A 25,022-nucleotide genomic window follows, 5' to 3' on the forward strand; every position below is an offset into this window, starting at 1 on the left:
AAGACTTTGTAATGTGGTTTTGGAAATTATGCTGGTTAGGAAAAAAAAAGGTATTAAGACTGTTATTGAGTTAAAAGAGAAAAATGGAGAAGAACAGGTGGAACTTTGGTACTTCTATTTTTTACCTGTATTCCTGTTAAACTTCATCCTTGACATACAGTGATAGAAGAATGGGATGAAAATCAAAGAAGAAAGTTCTTTTTACCATTAATGGAAAAATATTTAAGGAAAATATAACTTTTAACACTGAAAACTCTTCACAGTGCACAAAAGCAAACTGCAGTTTTCAAATATGTCCCCTGATACTAATGTTCTTGTTTGCCAGAATCTCATTTGCCATGGCCAAATGCTTGCTGATTCAAATAAAAGCGCTTCACCAACAATTCACAAAATAATTTAAATTGAACTTGGGCAGCTTAGATTAGAAAAAAGATTACTTAAATTGAAAAAGGAATGAACCTTGTTCAAAATACAGTTTGCTATTTCTGTCCCAAATTATAGACAAAGGATTGATACAGTTGCACTCTCCTTAATGACCACCACTTATAAGAATGTGCAGCATTTGTTAACAGGTTGAAGTACCTTTTAAACTTGAATACAACATACAACTACAGGCTACTAGGAAAAAGCATTGTACAACTCATCTACCCACACAAGTATAGTAGGATAGTCCAGGGTCAGTAGGAGTCCTAAGGAAAGTGCCTGCTATTGTTCTCACATGGAGAAGTGAGAACATCTCTCTTCATACAGTCCCAAATATAATCTTGTTATATGCTAATAGTGGCTTAGTAAATTAAGAGGAAAAGCAGTAGTCATTATTATCATGATCTGTTGACACACACCTGCCAGGAAAAAAAAAAAACAAAGAAAAACCTATTTTGAATCAAGAAATATTTTTTTTATTAATTTAATCATAATTTATACAAAGAAGATGAAGTATGGGAAAGCACAATATCCCTGATGCCACTAATTTACCACTTCATTAGATGTCTCCTCAGTCCCTCATGGTCTATTCAAATGCCTCACTCAAGCCAAAGCATCACCTACCATCTCATTTATCAGCTCCATTTGAAACCTGAACCTCAGCAGGGTTTATTTGACCTTTTGGAGGCAATGCACTTGTAGAGAGGCCAGCAGTTCCAGTCACTAAGTGTGTTTCCATTTCTGATTGCTGTGGTACAAGGAGGGAAGGACCACAGTACCATGTGATGCGATGTTGCAGTTCTAGGACAGCATAAGCTCATCAGGGCAATGAAGTTTTGATAATCTGCTGGTCCTAGGCTTTTACAGAGCACCAACAGCTAAGGGACGTAGGGTCCACATTGCAGGCAGCAGAGTCTAGATTGTATCCTTTGGCAGGACTAGGCTCTGACGGGGAAAGAAAATGATTTAGGAGCTTGAGTGTGCACTGCAGTAACAGATCCAAGGAAAATTTATGCTAGAGGACCCTTTTTGCATGTAAAGTTGCTAATGCAGACACATCTCTAGTGTCCTTTAAGAAACAGGAGCTACAGGACAATAGGCCTGTCCACTTTCTCAAGAACACTTAGGAACGCTTTCTCAAGAAAGTGTGAGGTAGGTGATTCAGGTTGCTTCCTACTTTTAGTGAGTTCATACTCCCTCTCTTCTCTACTGGTAGAGTTGTTACACTAAATACTTACAGTTTGAAGTGCATGAGGAAGAAGGAATGGGAGAAAAAAGAGAACAAGAGCCAGAGCATGCTGTTCAGCCTAGTAGTGGAGTACTGGACTCTTGGGCTGTGGAACTGTAAGAAACAGTTGTGATTGGCAGTGGTATATTTCCTTCTTTCTAATTCTACTTGGTTATGCAGTGAAATTTCTGAGCACATGGCACCACACTGTTCACCTTAGATTTTGCCTCCCAAGAGGAGGTTGTGCCAGAGCTAGGCACATCTAGGTGCTTTAAAGGTGAACCAAAATATCACAATTAGTTCACAAGAAGCATTCATGGCAGGCGTGGAATATTTAGAAAGCTTTACAAACTTCAAAAAAGCAGATTATTTATTATGATTTTTAATTAGGAATGTAGAGGCTGCAGGAGTTTGTTTTTGGGCATTTTGAATTCTGAAAACCATGGACTAATTTTGTACTACAATATTTTTCAGTTACCTTTTTTTGTTCATGTTTGTCTGTAGCTTACTTTTATTTCTCACAGCGACTTTGTTTTCAAGCCTTTATTCACCCCTTGAGTCTTATCTTCTTACCAGATGCCATGTATACACTTGCAGAGTCCTAGAGGTCTGAATCGGAGGCAGACAGGATCTCACATGGAAAAAACTGAGAATTAGAGCTTTTTCTTATTATTATTTACCAACTGTGTTAAGTTCTGTGTAAGGTGGCCTGTGAACTCGTTCAGTTTCTGCCACTGAAATGGCTTCAAAGGGTAATACTAGCATCTGTTTCCCAGAGGTGTGCTTGTTATCGATCAGCTCACAAAGAGGTAATACTTTATCTCTGTCCTCTTCAATTGTTAAATTGAGTTCAGATTGTTCAAGAGATCCATGTGGAAACTTATTTCTGGCTTCCAATATATCATCCCATCCCTGAAAAGCCAGATTCTGCAGCATTAGTTTTGGTCACAGTGAAAAGAAGCCAAATGGTTATTAGTTGTTTCTGAATGGAATTGAAAACAATGTCTGCTTTCCCAGGAGCCTGCCAAATCACTTTGCTTGCTGCATCTATATCTTACCAGCTCTTTTTAAAGAATATCTTTAGAATCCAGTTTCTCCTTATTATATCACTATTTACTTCTATCTTGACAGCTGAAATCTCCTCTTTTCTGCCATCCTTATGTTCTAGTCAAAATCCTGTTACAGCCTCATTCTCTTAGCCTGCTTTCCTAACAATTTTCCTTTTCTTCCCCCTGCTTTGCGATTCATCCAGTAATTGGTACTCCCAAAACAAAAGTGCTTTTTTTACCTACAAAATCCTTCAGCACTGAGCTGTCTGAATATTTTTGTACTGTGATACAGCTTCACAGATAAAGACAGTGAAGCTGAAAGCCATTTGTCTCTCCAGTTCTAAAATGCAAAGTTTAAGCATTCCACAGGTCAGCTACCCAACCTGTGTGACATCTACTTGTCAGAGCAGCCAACAAGGCCATATTAACTATTTCAAAGTTCTTTGTATCTCAGAGGGGGAAAATATAGAATTACAAATTAGTTGGTTGTCTTGCAGTACAAATCATTTTCAAGAAAGTAATCTGATAAAAATAAAGGATGTAAGGGACCTCTAAGGTCATAGAAGCTAATTCTTCAGGCTAATTGGGCAAAGGGAGGTCAGGTTTCCTAGGGCCTTTCTCACCTCAGGTTTGAAAATCTCCAAAGATGGAGATCTCAGGACTTCTCTGGGAAAACTAGTGCTTCATTGCTCTAATATTTAATTTTCCCCTCTTTATATCCCATTGGAGTTTCCTTTGCTGCAAATGGTACTGTTTCTTCTTGTAGTTTACTGTATAAAGCAAGATGAATATGGCTCCAAATTTAGATGATCGACTAATCAGTTCACTGGAACACGAAAGCCATTGTTTTCCAAACCATTAGAAATTCTGTTTGACCAACCTGATAGCCTTCTATGAGTGCATAACCGGCTGGCTAGATGAAGGGAGAGCAGTGGATGTCATCTACCTTGACTTCAGCAAGGCTTTTGACACTGTCTCCCATAACATCTTCATCAGAAAGCTCAGACAGTGTGGCTTGGATGAGTGGACAGTGAGGTGGATCGAGAGCTGGCTGAATGACAGAGCTCAGAGGGTGGTGATCAATGGCACAGAGTCGAGTTGGAGGCCTGTGGCCAGTGGAGTTCCACAGGGATCAGTTCTGGGGCCAGTCTTGTTCAACATCTTCATCAATGACCTGGATGAGGGGACAGAGTGTACTCTCAGCAAGTTGGCTGATGACACCAAACTGGGAAAACTGGCTGATTCCCCAGAAGTCTGTGCTGCCATTCAGTGGGATCTCGACCAGCTTGAGGGTTGGGCAGAGAAGAACTTCATGAGGTTCAACAAGGACAAGTGCTGAGTCTTGCATCTGGGAAGGAATAACTTCATGTACCAGTACAGACTGGGGATTGACCCACTGGAGAACAGCTCTGCATAGAGAGACTTGGGTGTCCTGGTTGACAGTAAACTAGGCATGAGCCAGCAACGTTCCCTCATGGCCAATAAGGTCAATGGCATCCTGGGATGCATCAAGAAGGGTGTGGCCAGCAGGTCGAGAGAGGTTCTTCTCCCCCTCTACTCTGCCCTGGTGAGGCCTCAACTGGAGTCCTGTGTCCAGCTCCTCAGCTCAAGAGGGACAGGGAACTTCCAGAGAAAGTCCAGAACAGAGCCACCAAGATGATCAGGAGATTGAAGCACCTTCCTTACGAGGGAAAGCTGCAGGAATTGGGGTTGTTTAGTCTAGAGAAGGGGAGACTGCACGGGGATTTCATTAATATTTACAGATATCTAAATGGTGAATGTCAGGAGGTTGGGGCATCACTTTCTTCTGTTGTATCTAGTGACAGGACAAGGAGTAATGGAAAGAAGCTGGAACACAAAAAGTTCCATTTTAACATAAGGGAAATCTACTTCCCTGTGAAGTTGATGGGAATCCTGGCACAGGTTGCCCAGGAAGGTTGTGGAGTCTCCTTCTCTGCAGGTTTTCAGAATCCACCTGGACGTGTTCCTGAGTGACCTGATCTAGGTGGACCTGCTTCTGCGGGGGGGTTGGACCCCCCTGGGGAAGATCCCGCAGGGGTCTTCTAACCCCTATGATTCTGTGATTCTGTGATTGCTACTATAACTTGGATGAAGAGGTCATGCATGTTTATCCACATTATAGGCAATTTTTTCCAAACTGCAAAGTACTATTTTGACTTCTGAGTGAACATTTGGAAACCTTCCAAGTACTCTGGGTGCCTAGATTTCTTTTATTTCTAACTTGGTTTATTCAAGAGCATGAATTTCAGAAAGTGTTTTGTTTCCTCTCTCTTTGAAAATGAAGCTTTTACAGAAGATGTTTCTGCTTGAAATTGTGTGACAGTGACAGTAGTGGAACCATAGTCATTGATCAGGGCAAGCTCCTGCTTAGCAAAAGCATACTAATGAATTCCTCAGTGTCCTGTGGATGAGTTAGATAGCAGCTACTGAAGAAGTAAGTTTCACAAAACCTTTGAGCTAGGACATTTTATTTTATGAAAGGCATTGAAAATGTTTGAAGTTTGACCAACAAAACTAGCAGTACCTGTAATCAGCAGTCACAGTTTAAAATCTTGGCCTCAGGCTTTGGCTTTTGCACAATCTTGTGTCAAAGAACATTTAAGCAAATAACAAAGTAATCTTCAAGAATTTATAGCACCTTCAACATATCAAGAGGTCTGTCTTTCAAGTCAAAACCCAATGCTAAATTTCTTTCCATATAAAAAAGTTAAAAAAAAGAAAGAAAATCTCCATTGTTTCTCAGTTGAGTCTGTCGGTTCCTCAAGGATTTTCCTAAAACTTTGGCATCTTTCTGCTGACTTCAAACTTCTTCAGAATCTAAGCATAACACACTAGTAAGTCAAAGGCAAAGTACATTCAGGGCGACCTCTTCTTGATTTTGACCTGAAATTTGAACGAGTTTAAGTTTTACTGTAACCAGGAGTACCCACATTTGATGAGCTATTGGCCCACCCAACTTTAGCAGTGTTAAATCCTGTGAACAGAAAAATAGAGATGGGGTTGAACTTTTGTGATGTCAAATTTTTTCCTTCTGAAAGGAATTATTTCCTGGGTTGCTTAAAAACAGGCACGTAGGTTGCTACTCTGTTACCAAAGAGATCACTCGGTCTTGGGAGCCAGCTGAACTCGGAAATTGAGAAGTTCCCATTTTCCCTGCTTTAACTGTGCCAGAGCTTATAGCTGAGGAGTTGGTTATGGCATGGCTGGGATGTTTACTAACATAGACACCCAGGTCACTTTAATGTAGATGGAATGAGATTGTGATTGCCCTATACATAGCTAGCCCACATCCCAATCAACTGGCCAGCAACAGTAACCTGACGGAACCTAGAAAGCCTGTCAGCCTCACATGCACAGTTCCCAGGCCATTAAGAGATAATGAAATAGGCTAGTCCAAGAAAACAAATCTCTTCTGCTTTCCCAAAAAAAGCAGAATGGGAAAGTAAGGAAAGGCAAGGCCAGACAAGGCAGAGCAATAAGAGAGAATACTCAAAATCAGCCATGAAGCTCTGACTTTTGAATTTTCTGTAGGCAAAAATATCTTATTTCCAGTTATTATAGTAAAAGAACCATCTTTTCCTTTAAAAAAAAAAAAAAAACAGAAAACAAACCAAACCTTTTTTCCCCCTGACAATATCACTTAATAACATGCCAAATCAGAACTATTTCTTTCTCCAAATGCCTGTTTCAATATGTGAGTACTTGCTGTTTGTTAGAAAATGTGTCAGGATATCGAAGTTTCTAAACATGTTTTATCAAGTGAAAGAGATCTGAGACAAAATCAACTGGATTATCCCAGCATTTCCGTAGTTAGGGGAATAATATGTTTTGTTCCATCAATGTGTCCACTTTACATTATTCAGCACAAAGCTTTGTGAAATAAGAATCATGGGAATATCACAATATAAGGGAAAAAGGTACAAATAACAGCTTCATAAACTGAGAAATGTACATAAATAAATCATGTAGATGGGGGCAGTTTGCTTAGCTGGCAAGAAAAAAAATATGGAAAATCTGCTTGTTAAACAATAACTACAGAGTGTGCTTTTATGATGTTTTTCACCACAGTAATTCATATTAGAGATAGAAGCAGTTGCATGTTAAATAAAATCATTCAGCATTGTTCTCTTCACATTACAAAGAGCTGACTTATGTTGTTTTTAGATGCCTCCCATTAGAAAGTAAATATTCCTCTGATGTTATACATTTCAGAAAATTTAATAACGATGAACTGTAAATAAAGTCGCAGGGAGATTTCAGACAGTTTTATTAGCAGATTGTTGAAAAGAAAAGAAAATTAAATACAATAACAGTAAACGTGGTTCTCACATTGAAACCAGGCTCAAATAACTAGGCTACCATAGAAAAATTTCCAATTCTTGCATTATGATGTAAAAACAGATTTTTGTACAGATTTTGTACAACAAAATTCGTAATAACCTTTTTTTCATTTTTAGAAAACTTTAAATATATAGATAAAAATAGACAATTTTCATAGGTCCTACATGAAGATGAGTATGTTCTGTTCCAAGGGCTTGCATAGAGCGCAAATGTGGTTATAATATAGAACAACTAGACATTAATATCTTTAAGATTACAAAAGCATATAAACAATAACATGAGCACAACTTTTCTTCATAATCTATGCCAAAAAAAAAATATTCCAAATAAAAAACCAAAAACAAAATATCAACCCAAAACCTGTAGAACTAAAAAGGGGAAAAAAATTCAATTTACGGTAACATCTCATAGTCTGTAATATTTACACTGTTTTTAGCAAGGTTCTTTCTAGAAATCCAGCTTATTAATTGGTTCCCCCTTATTCCTTAACATTTCCATTTATGTACCAAGCCAAACATTGAGGCATTCCCAAAGGTCTTGAAAGTATATACTGTAAAACTACTAAACCTACTTACAGGTGACTCTATGCAAGGAGCAGAGCAATGGTAGATGCTACTACATATTTCAGTTGTAGGCTTTTAATTCTCTTTCAGATATGAATGATTCAAAAGCTTGCCACAAGTCCATCTAACTTTACAGCTGTTAACCCTTTAAAGACTGCATATGAAAAAACTGGAGTACAGAATCCCATGTGTTCAAGCAACTATGAAAATTATGAAAGAATCATGGTTAGAAAATAATATCACTACAAAGAATTAGGTAACAATATTTAATGAAAAATATTGCTCAGTATTTCTTTAAAAAAAACTACCGTGATGTGAACTTTTATATACATTTTTCTATTGTTAAAAAAGGATTGTGGTGGAGTAAATATGAACTGCACAAAATAAATGTGTACCAGTATTGCAAGGAAGACCTACCAACTATAGAAGCTCAGTGTTAAGAGTTTACAAAACATTAGAATTTTTTTTTTGACAAAATAACATTAATATCCAATCAGAACTATTTCTAAAGAACTATTTGTTTTAAGTTAGGCATCTTAGACATTTAAGGTTTTGATATGTTTCCATGTAATAAATAATATTTTATGTGCATAAAACATTAGATGAAGAAAGCATAATCACAAAACTTACAGTATCAGTACTGATTCACAAAATCAGTCTTTAAAGGGGTAACCCAAAAGTACGCAAAGCAAAGAACATAACTTTCAGTAATGTAATAAGCACTGTGTTGCAGCTTACTTCCAGTTATCAGCACAAAGGTGAAAACACATATTGTAGCTTTCATAAAGACAGTGAAAGTAACACATAACCACCCATCCCTAAGACGAGGTGGGAGGGACAATAGACTTCAACTGTATCACTCAGTTCTACGTGGAATTGGACTGATACATCAAGTGTTTGTTAGGTTTTCTTTTTTTCTTTTTTTTTTTTAGCAACATTGACGTAATATGACATTAACATATAAAAATATTTCTGGCATTTTGACTTGCTGCTCAGCCACGGTCCATTCTTAAAAGTGCACTAATCAGGGCACTAACCAGGGCTCAATATACAAATAAAAGTGGCTGATACAGAATTCTGACTTGTTACCAGATGCTTAAGATCTCATTCAGTAATACTGTGACTCCAGGACAAATATTTACATGCCTGCATGCGTTAAAACTAGAAAGGTGTCTTTCTGACCAACAGGGTGACAAAACAATATTATCTAAAATTTTCATTTCCTAAACTCTAGATTTCTACTGCATACATAATACCTTCCTTGTGTGATTTGTGTTATATACTGTACATGTGACCAACAGTTTAATATGAAGCAAAGTCTTTAATTTCATAAACCCCTGCCACTTTACAATGAGAAATTATTACTCTTTTTATCGTATTTTTTTAAATTTATTTTAGGAAAAGAGACTTTGTGAACAGTAAAACAGTTTGTTTACATTCAGCATTTCTTTTCACTTACACAAAATTCCATTTCACTTAATGTAGTCTAACATACATGTGTTGGTCTCTTGGAAAGCATGTGGAAAAAATGTCTTTAGAAGAAAACCCACGATCATAGTTTTAAAACTGAATGTATCAATTTTTTTTCTTTTACCTTTTTTTTTCTTTTTTTTTCTTTTTTTTAACCAAGAATCCTCTTATGCCCTCTGCCAGTTCGTTTCTGAGCTGTCTTGCTGGTTTCAGTAACAGTCCGTAAGTGTACTTGGACACTGCTGGAAGGATGATTTGATGTGCTCAAATACAGAATCATCAGAGGAGGACAGAGTCTGCATTCCTTGAAAAAGGGAATACTCAGCCTTGCTCTGACCTGCCTGTAATTTTGGATACAATAGTCCGGCACAGAGACACAGATTTTCACTGTTAAGAAGAGTGCTACTGTACATTTACAAACATTCTCTAGGTCTCCGGGTTGAGCCATAGGAGATAACCAAAGGAGGACACTCTTGCAGAATTCTTTATATTTTTGAAGAACATGGATAAATGAAGTTGAGGAAATTGCCTTGAAAATGCTTCATTTCCACAGAACTCCTTATGAGCCAATGTCTTACTGCAAAGTTCTTTATTGTAGCACAGGTATCTTCAGCAGGAAAAATTCAATACATGACAGTAGTTTTCAAATAAAGTCTTCCATCTAAAATATGAAAAACAAACATTTGCTTTATGTATTTATATCTGCAATGAATCAAAAAGATCGAAAACCTCAGCAGAAATAGTCCTCTCATAAATCTGTAAAACATCACCTATGGTACTTTATGTTTAAAACAAAAACAATAATAAGACTTGAAGATCACCATTGCAATTTCACCTGACAGTGGTCGAATTAACTCTGTTAAAAATTCCATGCACTTTGCAAGTTCTGAATACTGTAACACCTTCTAAAGCTTTAATATATGCTGCACTCATATCAGTGCTATGGCACTGGGAATGTAGGAGGAGCTTCTGTGCATGTGTTTTTACTGATATGCAAACTTAACTGAATAGTGCTGAGCAGCAATTATTTCCTTCATGGTTGCATGCAAATATCTTCTTCCATGCAGTCGTTAGTACTCCCATCACTAAAAGCATAGCTCATACTCTCTGATTTAGCTATGTTGTTAAATATACCATGTAATGTAACCATTGTGCACATTTGTAGCTATTTATATAGAACCCAGTATAGGATATTTAATCGGTATCAGTGAAGTATAGCCTCCTTCCTCCATAAATGAGATTAACTGAACAATTACTACGTTAAATATGTAAGCACGTCTCTCTTGACACTTTTTCCACCCAAGTGAGGAGCATATATTTAAGTGAGATATGTGTGATAGAAAGTGAACATGAGAAACAATAGGCTCATCTAGCCAGTAACTGTCGATCTAGAAAAACTTGAAGATGACACTCTGCTGTAGTGTGTTTTCACCTAATTTACAAATATAAAGCAATTTTTTCTTCACTAGGGACATGAACATCAATGCCTCTATTCTCATAGCAATGCAAAGATTTTTTTTTTAAACATGAAACACAGAGAAACACTTCTCAGCTTTCTGACTTAGAGGATAGAAAGTGTTGCTCCCTTGTGAGTAAAGCACATTATGAAGCATATTAATCCTCCACAGAGCATAATTACAAAATACTACTTATGCTTTAGAATATAATGCATCTGGAAATACAAGCTAAATCTCAACTTTCGAAGTCTGCATTAAACCCTTCTTTTGGTCCAACTGAAATCAGCAAACGTTTATAAGATTTCAGAGGTTTTGTTTCTGTTTTGCTTCTCTTAATCTAACCTTGTTATTCCAAATCAGTCTTTAAAATTCTTATTAGATATAGAGGGAAAACAGTTGTGTGAGATAAAGCTATATGTTTGAATGCCGACATTTCTGAAATGCTTCATTATCATTGAAATGCATGGCATTGCTGCCACAAGCTTACTGTAACTGCTGAGAGAAAGAAAAGTTTGAGAGAAATGTACATCACACAAAGCTGTAAAAATTAATCTCTTCTGCATATCTCTTTCCAATTGTTATTGCCTAGTTTCTATCAGAACTGTGGAGGAAAAAAAGGAGACAGTAGGATAGCTCACTCTCTTGCAGTGATTCTTATCTAAACGTGCCTTTGGTCTTCCTTTTCCACCACTAGTTTTCTTTTGCAAGCTGCTGGGTTGTGCCCTCTTTTGCTACTTTCTCCCTGTCTTTACATTTTTCTATCCTTTTTTTACATTCCTAGCTTTTTTTGGCACAGTAGATGATGAGTTTCCCATTACTTAGAATGCTTCCACTCAGAACCATCTCCACATTCTCTTAGCTCTTTACAGTCTTAGTGCAGTGAAGAGAGAGAAAAAGAAATTGAGTAAGGCCTTAACTCAAATACTCCTTATTCTTATTTGATGCATGAAGAGCAACCAAAATGCTTATGGGAATTTAGGAAACAAAGAAGGAATCTCTGAAATGGAGCTTGGTAAAACTGAAGGCCTAGTAAACCAATTCAACAGAAAAAAGCATCAAGTGCAGGACGACGCAGCTACTGCTGGCTACAGCTACATATAATTCTCTGAAACATATTGAATAAACACAATACACATTTAAAGCACTAAAGCTGTCCAGATATCTCTGTAGGAGAATTACTCTGCATATGTACCAGCACTTTGGCTATCTTGAATACACGCTTGCTAATGAGTGCTACACATAATTCCCACACCTAAACATTAAGATTACCTACAGTCAGTAACTGGTAGTTTATGTTACTATATCAGGTCTCCATATACCTTTTAAAATAAAATATTTATTAAAATATTTTCTCAATTAAAAATACAGCTGTAGGAAGCAGAATCCTTGTAGCAGCCAACAATAGATGAACAATCTGCAGAGAACAGCAGTACATTTTCAGAAGTCAGCTCTATTTTACACTGCTTAAGGATGCAATCTGGCAGTGAAGTCAATAGGAGGTTTTTCACTTTTAATGGAAGGCACTATCAGATCCCATATTCTGTATTCAGAGACTGTGAACAATAATAGATATGGGCAGCTTTTCAAAGCATCTCCCTTATGAAGTAAAAGGATATTTGTCTATATAACTTAAAAACATTTATGATTAATATATACAATAAGCATCAATATTCCCATTCCTCAAATAACTATATGATGGACCATTAGAAGTGCAATTAAATCATTTGTATTGACAATGAACTTAAAATGCCATATAGGAACTCAGCAGCTGACCTAGTATCATTGCTGGGCTTATTATAAAACAGACATATCCTCTATTAATGTGTTTGACTAATTCCCTTAACATGGGAAAACACAGCAAGCACTAGACACATCAACTTTAAAATATATCCTGCCATATAATGATAAAGAGAGTGCAATTCCATGATTAAGTAATACTTATAAAGACTTAAAAGGTTGCCAAGAATTGCCAAATATCTCCTTTATTTTCTCAAGAGTAGTCACGAAAGAATGAGGTGCAAAATGAATATATTAACATATTTTTCTTTAGATCCTACAGTACCAACACAGAAAAAAAAAATCACAATATCTGTGGACCTGCCCGCCATAACTTCATATAATGAGTTTGAGTGAAGACGGAGAAATCATATCTTCAGGCATTATTCTTTTCTCTGAGCATGCACCTATGTGTAGCTGAGAAGTTCATGTAGCCACTCATGAAGACCATAGGCCAGGCAAATAGCAGTGCATTTCAGAAATAAAAAAGATTTCAAACAATGCTAGGAATAACGGAGGTAATTTGCAGCTCTACAGAGGAACGATAACCTTGAATCATGATGTAGTGACCAAATATAACACTTAAATCTGACTGCTGTCCCATTTTCTTCTCCAATTCCTACTCCCTTCTTCCTAACTATTCCTCTTTCAATTCTTATTGTTCAGAGGTTCTTCCAAAATGTCCGGAACTTATCTGTGTTGTTGTCAAAGCCACCAGAGTCACCTTGCCTCTAGGTGTAGCCACTGTTTGTATCAGAATATTAGTGGAGTATTACCACTGATAGGCTTTCATGATTTCAAAGTTAAAATTACAGGCAAAACCTGCAAATCATGAGGGTGACCAGTGATCAGCAAATCAAACACACTCATCCTTTGTAACTCAACATGAAAATGGTACTATTCCTAGATTCCAAATTATGTGTGTGCCTCTGCTTCCCGCCTCCTGATCAGTTTCTATTTAAATCTACTTTCTATTGTTCAGAAATGCAAAATTTGTCTATCTGCATGAAAACAGTTTTATGTAAAACAAATATGTAATGTGCTATTCACATAAACATAGATGTATGCACACAATCACATACTGCACAAACACATCTAGATTATATTTTTAGCCTACTGAAAACTATTTATCTGTGGCTAGGTTTCCCAAATTTACATACTGTTATTTACAATATAAATACAGAAAACTTCCTTTCACTCATAGGAAGCCAAGCAAAAACACAAACTGGGAAAATACTGCTAAATTTCTAAATAGAACTATGCATGATTAGCAGATTGTCATCTGTTCTAATTGCTCTTTTGCAAATGGCAGTGTTCAGCACGATCACAGAAGCTCATGCTAGTAACTCAAACTGAAAATGCCACTACTCCTAAATGTCATTTGTTTTTGTCTTGGACTGATATGACAGAAATTCTAGCCAGAGTGAGGGAGTATTTTTCTTAGATCAACTCTTTTTAAATTAAGGTTCAGTTTGAGGTTTTTGAACGAACGTACACAAATAGTTAAAAGGTCATAAATGTTATAAAAAACCAAACAAATGGAACTCACATAAAAGTTTGCAATGCTAAAACAAATCATATGCCTTGAAATGCATTCCCACAGAGATATCAGCTGGGGAATGATTTACACTGGTGTTCTGAGGGCAGCTTGGAGTAAGTATCTGTATGGGCCCCAACATTTTCTGAGATTAAAATCATAAACCCACCCAAGTATTATTTCTATTAACATGCATCCTTGTAGAGTGATAGAAATCTACAATTAAATGTTAAGTTTGGTCTTAGGTTCCAAACCTCAGTGTAAGTCAGACTGGGGTTGTTTGTCATCCAAACATGGTATTTTAGTTTTATTCTGAGAGTTGCTTGAAAAAATAAATATAACAGTGATCATCACGGATATCATAAGAGCATATTATTGTCTTTGGTTTATGAAAATCTGCAAAACAACATCAAAGGTGTGGATTCGCACCTGAATCCAGAGGAAAACTGTCCTTAGCAGTAGGATAGTTCCCTACAGTCAGGAGCTCTGGGGAAGGAAAAACCAACCAACCAACCAATCAACCCAATAAAAAGATATGGTAGCATATCACAGAGAGTTAGTAAGAAAGAAACCCACAGAGTCCAGGTTAAAAAGACAAAAAAAGTCTAAATATATTATAAGAAAACAAATTATAACATCAGAAATATCTGTGAGAACTTTAGAAAGTTAGAATATGTAGGTTTGGATAATCTTTAGCAATTTTTTACTAGTTGTTATTTTTTAGGATTCTAATTTATGACCTGCGGCACAGCAAATGACAGTCCATGATCAAGGAATACTTACACCAAAGTAACACCAACATTAGCCACTTGAGTTCCTAACTTCAGTTAACAAAATTTTGTCAAATATGCACAGGTCAGTCATTCAAAATGGATCTTAAGAACATTTGAATGGTGGATCTATTCATCTCTTTGCACTTTCAAAGTAAAGAACAACCACTTTTGGTTGATATCTCTCTCATTAATAAGAACGCAACTGAACAAATGAGGATGGGAACTTTATTCCTAACTCTGACTCTGAAATGATCTGTGGTTTCATTTTTCTGATTTTCTGTTTTCTCTTTTAACCTTTTTCTCTTTCTTCTCCTTCTCTTTTTAGAAAACAGTTCACATACTGATGATTTCTCAGTCTGTTTTCCTGTCCTTAAGCAGTATTAGCTGAGATCTTTAAGGACTAGCACAAATAATGAAAAAAACCTATCACTACCCCACAACCCTCACACATGCATACTTATTTAATTGAAACTATAGGTTCTTGACTCACAAAATTCCATTTGAAGTTCCTCTCTACAGCTGATGACTGAGCTGACCTGATCTTAGAATTCTCTTAAAATCACATGCTGCAACACAAAACTTCCAGGACTAGCCTATGTGTTCACTAAAGAAAGTAGAGAGTTCATACTGAAATTCAGTATATGCACACTGTCGCCAGACTCTGTGTCCATTAAAAACTGCTAACTTCATTTACAGTAAACTGATGCAATTGTGAAGTTTTTCTGAAAAGGAAAGCGATGACATAGCAAGTAAATGAAATAACTTGGAAGTTAATGTAACACATATTTGTAACTTAAGAATCATTACAGCTCTCTTCCTCAACATTTTATAAACTAGAATATTGGAGTGAAATACACTATGATACACCCTCAACAAGTCAAAAGGAATAAAATATTTGTGACATTAAATAGGGCTACTTTTATCTAAATAAAAGAAAAGCTGCTCACTTGTGCTAAAGAACATAATAAATTGTGTTTCCTGTTAGGAAGTAGCTTTATTGAAAATGGCAGCTATTTTCTCAGAAGTTATTTCCAGGCACCTGTAATCTAATGAGGTTTGTCCCTTTCAAAGAACAGTTGTACGTGCATGCCTGAATGCACACAACCTCTTCAGCCCAGAGCTGATAAAAGCATCTGCAAGCCATAGCTCAAGTACATTTAAATTATATAACTGGTATTTTTTTTTGTTTTAATAAGATGGGGTAAATGTGAATCACAGTGTACTTCTAACCTTTCATTCAACCTGATGTTTTAATCATTTGGAGGAAGAGAAACAAAAGAAAAGGATGGCAAACAAATGGTAATGATTCATGTGATACTTGATAAGACAGTAACAGGAAGTCAAAATAAAAGCAAGCATATTGTGACAGATGGAAGGGATCTTAGTCAAACTGCAATCCTTTTTCTAAAAAACTTAGAGGAAGCAGCTAATTAAGAATGAATTATACTTTTGCATACTCTTCATATATTTTACTGAAAATCAAGACAAAAGAGTATTTATTTTCCACTGAAGCAGGAAGATAAAAATGGGAGTCTAACTTTTTTAATAATGGGAAAACCATTTACAATGAAGTTGAATGTTTTTCAAAGTTTGGAGAGTGCAAATAAAAACATAAAGCCCAGCTTTTGTAAAACACAGTCATGAAATCAACTGAACATAAGTTTCTGTAATTTTCCTGATGAAATGCAAAACAATATGTTGTGAGAGGAAAAGACTCCTCCCGGTGTACAAGGTTAATCAGAATGCTGAAGCTTTCTATCACAACACTGAAAAGGAGAGATAGATGAACCTGTAACTGTCGTGACATTGTTTCTCGTAGCAAAAGTAGATAATGTATTGGGGAACACAGACAGATCTGTTGCCCTCTTTCCAAGTAGCATGGAGTACAGGAGCTGTAGGAAAGCATGCTCAACTGTTGAGGCTTTCAAATTTGAGCAATTTGTTCTTTAAAAAAAGTGCTTATCCAGTTTTTATGCAAAGATGGGTGATTTCACACTGCATGTTCAATAAACTCATGCAAATACGAAGTATGTAAACATATTTGGCCAAACACTATCCTAGTTTGCCCTTTGTATAACACCAATAAATTAGTTTCAAATTTGCATATTGCTATTAATCACACACCTTTCATTTCTCTACTTAACATTCATGTACAAATATATTTGTGTTAATACTCAGTGTAAATACTCAGGAGTCTGAGATGTTAATGTCTGTGTTTTAGAAATAATAATTGATACTTTGGAGGTTTTAATTCTATGTCCAAGTTTTCAAATGTAAAACTAAAACATGAATCTATAAAAAAGAGTGTCTAAAGCCCCTTTTTCCCAGTTATATTAACCACTGAATCTTCAGGATCTTACTTCAGTAATTATATAATTTGTTTTAATCATGAGTATATGTTTTTATTTTATCACTGAATACCATGGGATCAAGCTAGAGGTCAGCAATCTGGTCTTTAGCAAACAATCAAAGCAATGAACTACCTGAATATGTCAGCTATTATTTAAGAATTATACAGAATACATAGAACACATTCTGAGCACTGAAAAGATTGAACTGTCATGGTGAAAACTTTAAAAATCATACTGTATTTTATTGCTGCCTTATGAACTCAGCAATCTCTTCTATTTGTATAAACCGAACAAAAGCATATGCAAAAAAAGATTGTAGAACTGATTACCTACAAGCACTGAACATGAGTCAGTAAGGCATTGTGTCACTTCCATTGGTATAAAAAAACCCACAAACAACGTGTCGTCCCTCCCCCCGCCAAAAAAAAACCCTGAGGAAAAAAAACAAATCAAAACACCTTCAACTGAAGAATCATGTGAAAAAGTTATTACAGAATGAAGACACAGCTAAATACGATCAGCTTGTGAGCTTGCACAGCTCATTCTGTTAAGTGCTGTTTGTAACAGTGTACATAATTCTTATGCTGAACAACCTGTCCTGCATTAAACAGTTGTAAATTCTGCAAAAAGGTGTGCTTTATTTGCTATTGTTAACACCTTCTCTTTTTTTTTACTATCTTTTTAGTAAGTCAATCAACAAGCAACCTGGGATCTGAGAGCGTGAAATTGTGAGAGTTGAGACCTTAGTATTGGAATGTGGTTTCTACCTGATAGCTTTTTTCTGTTTTGCAAAATTGTGATGGAAACAGAAATTACTATTAATCTTTTTAGTCTCAATTTTGCCTCTTTTTTTAGTCCTTTGCTCACTCTTTTATGCTACACATCATCACCAGAGTTATCTTAAACACAAAATATCAATCACAACGTTAATCTTCAAACAGCCTTAAAAAAAATTACTATGTTTCTATCTGAAGAAGAAAAAATGGTCAAAAATGAAATCTGAATAAAATACAATAGATCAGCATCTCTTGGAGCTTTCAGCAACTTTTGCTTCTGACTTGAGATGAAATTATAGAAAACATCTATGCAAACCCATATATGAATTAGTAGTTCTTAAAAGCTTCTCTCCATACACACACAAACACACACATATCCTTTCCAAAACTGAACTAAGAAGCTACTGCTATTGGCATGATACATGCGTTTACAATTACAGATCACATAATAAAGATCTCTTATGGAAGTCTGTAAAAAACAACATGGGTCATGATTTTCTACTAGGAATAGTTGTGATCATGGTTAGTACTAGAAATCTATTGTTTTCACCAGCAGACAGTGTGATGTTCATTTCCTTCAGCATATGCAAATCATGTATGAAGATGAGCTCTTCCAAGTTATTACCTTTTCTAGAGCTTTAGCCCAGACTACTTTTTAAAACACAAAAAAAGACCTGCTCCTACACAGAGCATCTCTTCTGATCCACAGAATCAAAAACGTTACCTCATTCTTCTCTACAAACTACTTATTTTCTAAACAAATTACTTTGATTTGATGAAACACCTCAATAACTAAAAGCATTTTGTTGTATTCTGATGAGACTGAAATCCCAAAATGAACGCGATAGTATCATCTGTCTTTTTCTTAATCCCAGTTACTGAGATGTCATTTCAAATGCTGTAAAAGTTACTGGAAAATAGAGGCCATACTTACATTACCCTGTGTACATCAATTGTGGAATGCAGAATCCTTTGCTAATATCTCTATCACATTAACATCACATCTTTCTTTAATATCCAACCACCCTTTTTTCATCTGTGTGCTAAAATGCAGTAACAGCCCAATGCAAAACTTGAAGAAATAGTCACATGCAGAACAGGATGGAATGAGGCTGTAAAATAGACAGATTGCACAGTAGCAATCTTATGGAAAATCTATTAAGGATGCATGGGATGTCAAAACATATGCAATATAAGCTTGCTGCTTTTAGGTATTTTGTCTGAAAGCAAGCTTATGGAAGACAATGGAACCAAGCAGTCAGCGCCAGAACAAGAGTCAAGGTGACAGAAACCAAAACAGAAGTCTTGCCCTAAGAAACAAGTAATGAACTGAAGTCACACATAGTCCTTACTACCACACAGAAATAGATCTTAACAAAGTGCCTGGGGCTTAGCATGAGGGAAAAAACTACTAAACTGAAAAAAATCCAGCTCCTGTTAAATCTGAGTAAGACTCCAAGTTGAAAGATGTATATGGGGTTTAACCTAGTAGCTATGAAGCAGTACTTATGAAAAATGGGTTTTTTTTTCTGTTAAAACTGAAAAATACTATAACTTTAAATTACAAAGGAACTCTGTTTCTGAGACACTCGCTGGCACAGGTAGGTTGTCTTTCAATTCGTAATTTAAACTACTTTCTCTAACTGAGTGTAAACTTTGGCCTTAAGCATATCCTCATGGATGCATTTAAGCACTGTGGTGACAAGCCAGCCTTTCCCATTCCCTCTAAGTGGTTACATAATTTCAGACAGGTACTTCAAAATTACTCTTCTACCCTCCCAGGAAAAACTCAATTAGCCTTTGGGCCAGGTGGTTTGAATTTGGCACCACTCTGTGTCTTTGCCAATAGAGATTTCTCAGAAAAAACAGCATGTCATGACAGACTGTGTCCTGGATGCACCCCACTGCAGAAATCCCAGACCATATGGAAGCAGCATGCTTTCCCAGAGAGAACTTAGTGCTGTGGTACATCATCAAAAAGTAAGCAAGAGAATGGCTAAATTAAACCACAGATCAGTCTTAACCAGTAACACTGGGATTAGGTGAATATCGTGGAGTTAGAAGCAATGACCTGTGCAAAATATCAGAAGTGCAACATTTTATTGCTTGGAAGTGTCTTTGTCAAGACAGAGGACATGAAAAATGTTACTTCATGGTTGCTTTTTCTCTTATTCCTCCCCCCTACCGGCTTTCTACTTAGACTGTTTTTTTTCAACAGCAACATATTAATGTCATTGTCACTTGCAGGACCTCCCCTGTAACAGTGTTTAGAGTGCTGGTTATCCATGCTCAAAGTAAATTTAAACTGATTTAAATAATTTCAGAACACTACTAGTATAATATATATAAATAGAGTCCACAATATGAAAATAAAATTAATTTCTATGCTTATCATAGAAAAACAACTGATTATTCCTTTTATATATATTAAATAGTAAAAAAGAGGCACAAACCAGCTCTGTTTTCTGTTGCAGGAACTGAGATCTGGTGTAGCCCTGCAACATAATGGTCTTCAAGATGGTATTTGTGTTATGACAGCCTGCAAACATGGATTCTAAAGCCCATCTAGTCCTATCCCTGATGCTATATCATGTTAGTAGGAAGAGAGGCGAGAACTGAGTATTATCTGAATATATTTACAGAATATCTGGTCTGGTAAAATAGATTGAGCTATACAGTTAATTTTAGCTGGAAAATCTAAGAGATTAACAGGTTTTGCAAAAATACAAAAAAGCCTCCAGGGAAACTTTAGTTGTTAATTCCTAGAATCAGGACTCTTTTGCGCACTGAATGTTTAAGATCAAACTCTGGTGAACTATCGCCCATTTGGATCTGGAATAGAACTGATTTTTGCAAGTTTGAATAGTGTTGTAGCATTTCAATATCTTAGCACTGGGAACAAGATTGCTTAGAATGGCGCAGTTACTGCAGTGATAGTAACTGCGACTGTCATAACAAATTTGATGATAATACTGAAAATGCAACTGATCCTCTAGTCAGTTATACCACTTTTATGATGCTTCCAGTATTTTCAGTGAAGCCAAGGAGTCTGATCCAACCACAATATTTTTATGTTCAATTCATCAATGTGCAAACATACTATTCAAACATACTTCAGTGGCTAAGAGTGTATATCTGAGTCAGAGTGTAAAGCTGAAAATGAGAGCAAGTTATTGCCACTTTTTATTTTATGTTGGTATTCAGTATAGCTTGATTACTTGAAAGGACTTGTAGCCAGCATATTGCAGTATGAAACAATATCATGAAAAATACATGTCTTTTAATGCAAAGGTTGCACCGACGGTTTGTCACAGGCAAAATCTGCAGAATCAACAAAGAGACTAAATAAACAAGTCAAAACTTGAATTATCTAATAGAGCACTGTATATTTTTAACACTCTCTTTTCTAATTTCATGCACATAAACCAGCACTGTAAATTTTTTGGTCTTGACTTCGTAACACTTCATTTCCAAGGCCAGGTACAGCACTTCGTGATCCATCCTTTCTAATGTTCATAACAAAACACACTATTATGCTATTGCTGCTTTTTCTAAGCTACTAGACGCTGCATCATTTTTAAAAATAAGGCTGACAAAAATATAATAGAAAAAAAATGTTACTTTTACCATTGCTGATACATACTTGGTGTTTCTCAACTGTGAAAAAAAAAAAAATGACACCATATTGTTTTATATATGATGCTGTCTCCCAGGATGTCCTTCAGGTGTTTTGGAATCTTAATCTTAATGACCAAAATACTTCCCATGAAAGGCTGAAAAGCTAAAGATTTCTTTTTAAAGCTGGTAGTCTATTCTATAGAATAGATTTTCCTCTTTACAAGCCAGATGTCAGTTCACTGGAAGAATACATACCTAAGATATTTGCTGACAGCAAGCTTTAGCTGTAGATGGAATGTGATGCTAAGTATTCCTTCCAAATGTGATAATTTTAGCTTCACTTTCTTTTTTCTTACTTTTCTTAGTTAATTTTGTTTGTTTCTTTCTTTCATAGGAAACTTACCATACTAATAGAGACGGCTCAAGTTCCAAATAAAATCCATAGGAATGATGAATGTTTGAATTATACAAAGTCTAAATTGGTTTATGTTGTCATTCTCAATTACATTAATACAAACGTAACGACTGCTAGAAAACACTATTTTAAGAATTAAAATACATTCGGCATAGTAATTGGTTGTTTTGATGATTTTCAATAAGGCATTTATGTGAATATTACAGATATATTAAAAATTTGTTCATTTAAAAATAAAATACTATAAATATATCCTATTTGTGAATGACTTAAAAATGTTTTGACTTTTCTGTCTTCTTAGCATACTGGCAAAGACAGAAAGGACAAAAACTAGAACTTTTGTCCACTTCAAAATTAAACCAGCAGACTCTCAGCTAGTTTAAGTTAATATAGTGCTATTGATGGCAAGACTATCTTTTTTTTTCTTTTTTTTTTTTAAACTGATGGGAGAGTAATAGAGCAATTGAGCTGGAGTGATATTTTAGGAAGGTGATTCTCTTCTTAACACTGTTACCACACAGTTTTATTTCCATTTTTAATTACAACTGCTTGTTTGCCTCTTGAACATATTAACTGAATGTTGAACTCTCATTATTTTTAACAGGACTTCTGACCCCACAGTCAGTTTAGGATTGTAAAAGAGAGACTATCACCTATTACACCAAAATGCTGTCAGACCAATGTACCACTTTTGATTCAACATGGAATAATTGAGGTAAATCAGTCTAATAAATTTTTCACATACAAAAATCCAGGAAGATTGCCTTTACAAAAATTATGGCTACAAAGTATTTCCTTACTAAATCCCAGATAAGATTTTTCCAAGTATTTCCCTGTACTAGATTTGAAACTAACTATAATTAGTTGGTAATAGTTGTAAACTACTGTGTCTTGAACCCTGTGTTTTTTTTAATGTTTGGAATTCTGATCCTTCACCAAAGAATATATAAAACCAGAAGTTAATAATATAACTGAGTGTATATCTTCTCTTTCATCCAAGATACAGAATACTTTACAAACATCCATTAAGTTTCACAACAACTTTGTGAGATACCAATGCACCAGTGCTGCCATCAAGAAATTAGTAGATAAAGATGTATAAAGAGGCAGTTCTGGGTTTAATGTATTTGTTAAAAATGTACTGAAGCATGAAAAATGAGCAATTCTCTTACTATATCATTCAATAAACAAACAAACAGCAAAACATAAAACCTAAAGCATACAAGCAATCCAAAGAAACACTGCCATTTTAATTATGAAATTGATATTATTCACACGATTCTTTGCTGAAAAACGGGAAATGATCACAGTCACTCCTTAGCATATACTTCTTGTGACTGTGTCACATACTACATTTATCCATTTTGACTATCTTAATTACAACACCTACTATGAGATGGATTTTTTATATGAAAAAAAATCTATAAACAACACCAAAATCAAACCAAACTAACCCAAAAACTACTTTCTCACCTCCAGAATCCAAATTCAGCTTTTCTGGAATGGGACCGAGTTTGCTAAATTTGTTGTAGAGATCTACATCACGGTACTCCAATAATGCTCCTTCCACAGAAAAAGGAGAAACCTACTTTATGAAATGATAAACTCTAACATAGATGTTCTTCTTCACTCCCTCCACAAAGGGCTGAGGGTGAAAAGCATGGACATAGATGTCTACATTGTAGACTTCTATACTTTATTAGGTTAATTCCAGCCCCTGTCTTGTTTGCAAGCAAACCTACCTTTACATGGAGAAAAAATTATTAGTTATCTATTACAAATTAGCAATGACAAAGTAATACAGTAACAGTAATGTAATGCAACTATATTAGTAATACAGCACCATTTTCCCTGCTAGAGTTCTGTGATACTTTATCTACCTCTTTTTATACCTCTCCATTTATGTCCACTTACGTTTTTATTTCACAGTTTTTTTAATGCTTCGGTAGACTCCTGTTTCATGCCTGTTGCCTCCCATGGTAGCATCCAATTGAAATAAAAGTTGCAAATCTTCAGGGTTAACACAGAATTCAATTTATGCTTTCTACATTTGAGGGCCATGCTTTATGCAACTTTCAGAACTCCACTGTATGGAAACATTGCAGAATTATACCAAACAGAAAAGGAAGTGCATCAGGAATTTCCAGAAGTGATGCACAGTTACTCGTTTCTTACATCAGTAGTTATAAGAAGTGACTGAAATGCAGCTGCTCATAGTGTGTTTACTGTCACAAGTGATGTTGGAATTCTGATGCAAGCAAGAAGGAAAATACACAACTGATGAGATTCAACACATTAACTTCAGACACCTGCATTGTAGATAGCTGCGTCTGAGCCAGTTTTGTAGACTCCCTTTATAATCAATGAAGAAACTTGGATGTTATGATTCATTTTATTCAAAGGGAGAGACATGTCTATTATTCTTCATTCACTTTAATAGAAGTCCAGCCAAATAGCTCAAAGACATCTACTTCGTAAATGTGTGAAATGAAACATATCCCTCCCACTGATATTGTTGGGGTATTTTATAGATAATTACATTGCCTCAGCAGCTATTCCACACCTCCATAGCACACAGCAATACCTATACTACCATTACTATAGTTCCACTGTATCTTAACAGTTAAAAAAATTATAGGATAATGCAGTAAACAATATATGACCGTATACAATCTTGATAGCTTAAACACTTCATTGCTTAAATTCTGTTATAATATACAATGAGTGTTGTATCTTTGAGCACTCTTAAACAGCTCTTACTTTTTCACCTCTGTAGGGTTGGCTTTCTAAGGTATTGCATGCCTAAAATTACTTCAAATACATTAACATGTTTATAAACTCGTGTGAGGATTTAAGTATATGCAAGCATTTTGAAAATGAGTACTAATCTCATTGTGCTGTTTCATTGTACAAATATAGTTTCTTTGTATTCTAAATCCCCAATCATTTCCCTATTTCAAGTATACTTTTACTATTCCAATAATATTGTACTTATCCTTGAAAGAAATGAAACTCCATTTCACAAATCTTACTATGTACAGTGTTAACATTCTATATAGAAGCTATCTTAAAATAAGATACTTTGCTATTCTTTCTTTACAGACAGTATTTCCAACAATATCAAGTACCTGACACATTACCTTGGGATTCTAGGTGGTACCCTTTTAAGTAACAGCCTTCACATTTGTCCTCGAAAAGCTAATAATTGTGCTCTTACATCTATT

The 25,022-nt window shown here is 35.6% G+C and overlaps 1 protein-coding gene across 6 annotated transcripts in view; it reads right to left on the reverse strand.

Moving 5' to 3' along the window:
• Nucleotides 1-6,990: 6,990 nt before the first annotated feature.
• The window catches only part of DACH1 (dachshund family transcription factor 1), a 359,570-nt gene continuing 341,538 nt past the window's right edge, over nt 6,991-25,022 (reverse strand). For all 6 annotated transcript variants that reach the window (XM_061995471.1, XM_061995480.1, XM_061995461.1 and 3 more), the window contains one exon: nt 6,991-9,756. In XM_061995471.1, coding sequence (XP_061851455.1) covers nt 9,719-9,756 — 38 coding nt within the window. In that variant the 3' untranslated portion in view covers nt 6,991-9,718. The remainder of the gene's footprint in view (nt 9,757-25,022) is intronic.

Source organism: Colius striatus, chromosome 1 (genome assembly GCF_028858725.1).
Source record: "Colius striatus isolate bColStr4 chromosome 1, bColStr4.1.hap1, whole genome shotgun sequence".
In the NCBI taxonomy this organism is placed as follows: domain Eukaryota; kingdom Metazoa; phylum Chordata; class Aves; order Coliiformes; family Coliidae; genus Colius; species Colius striatus.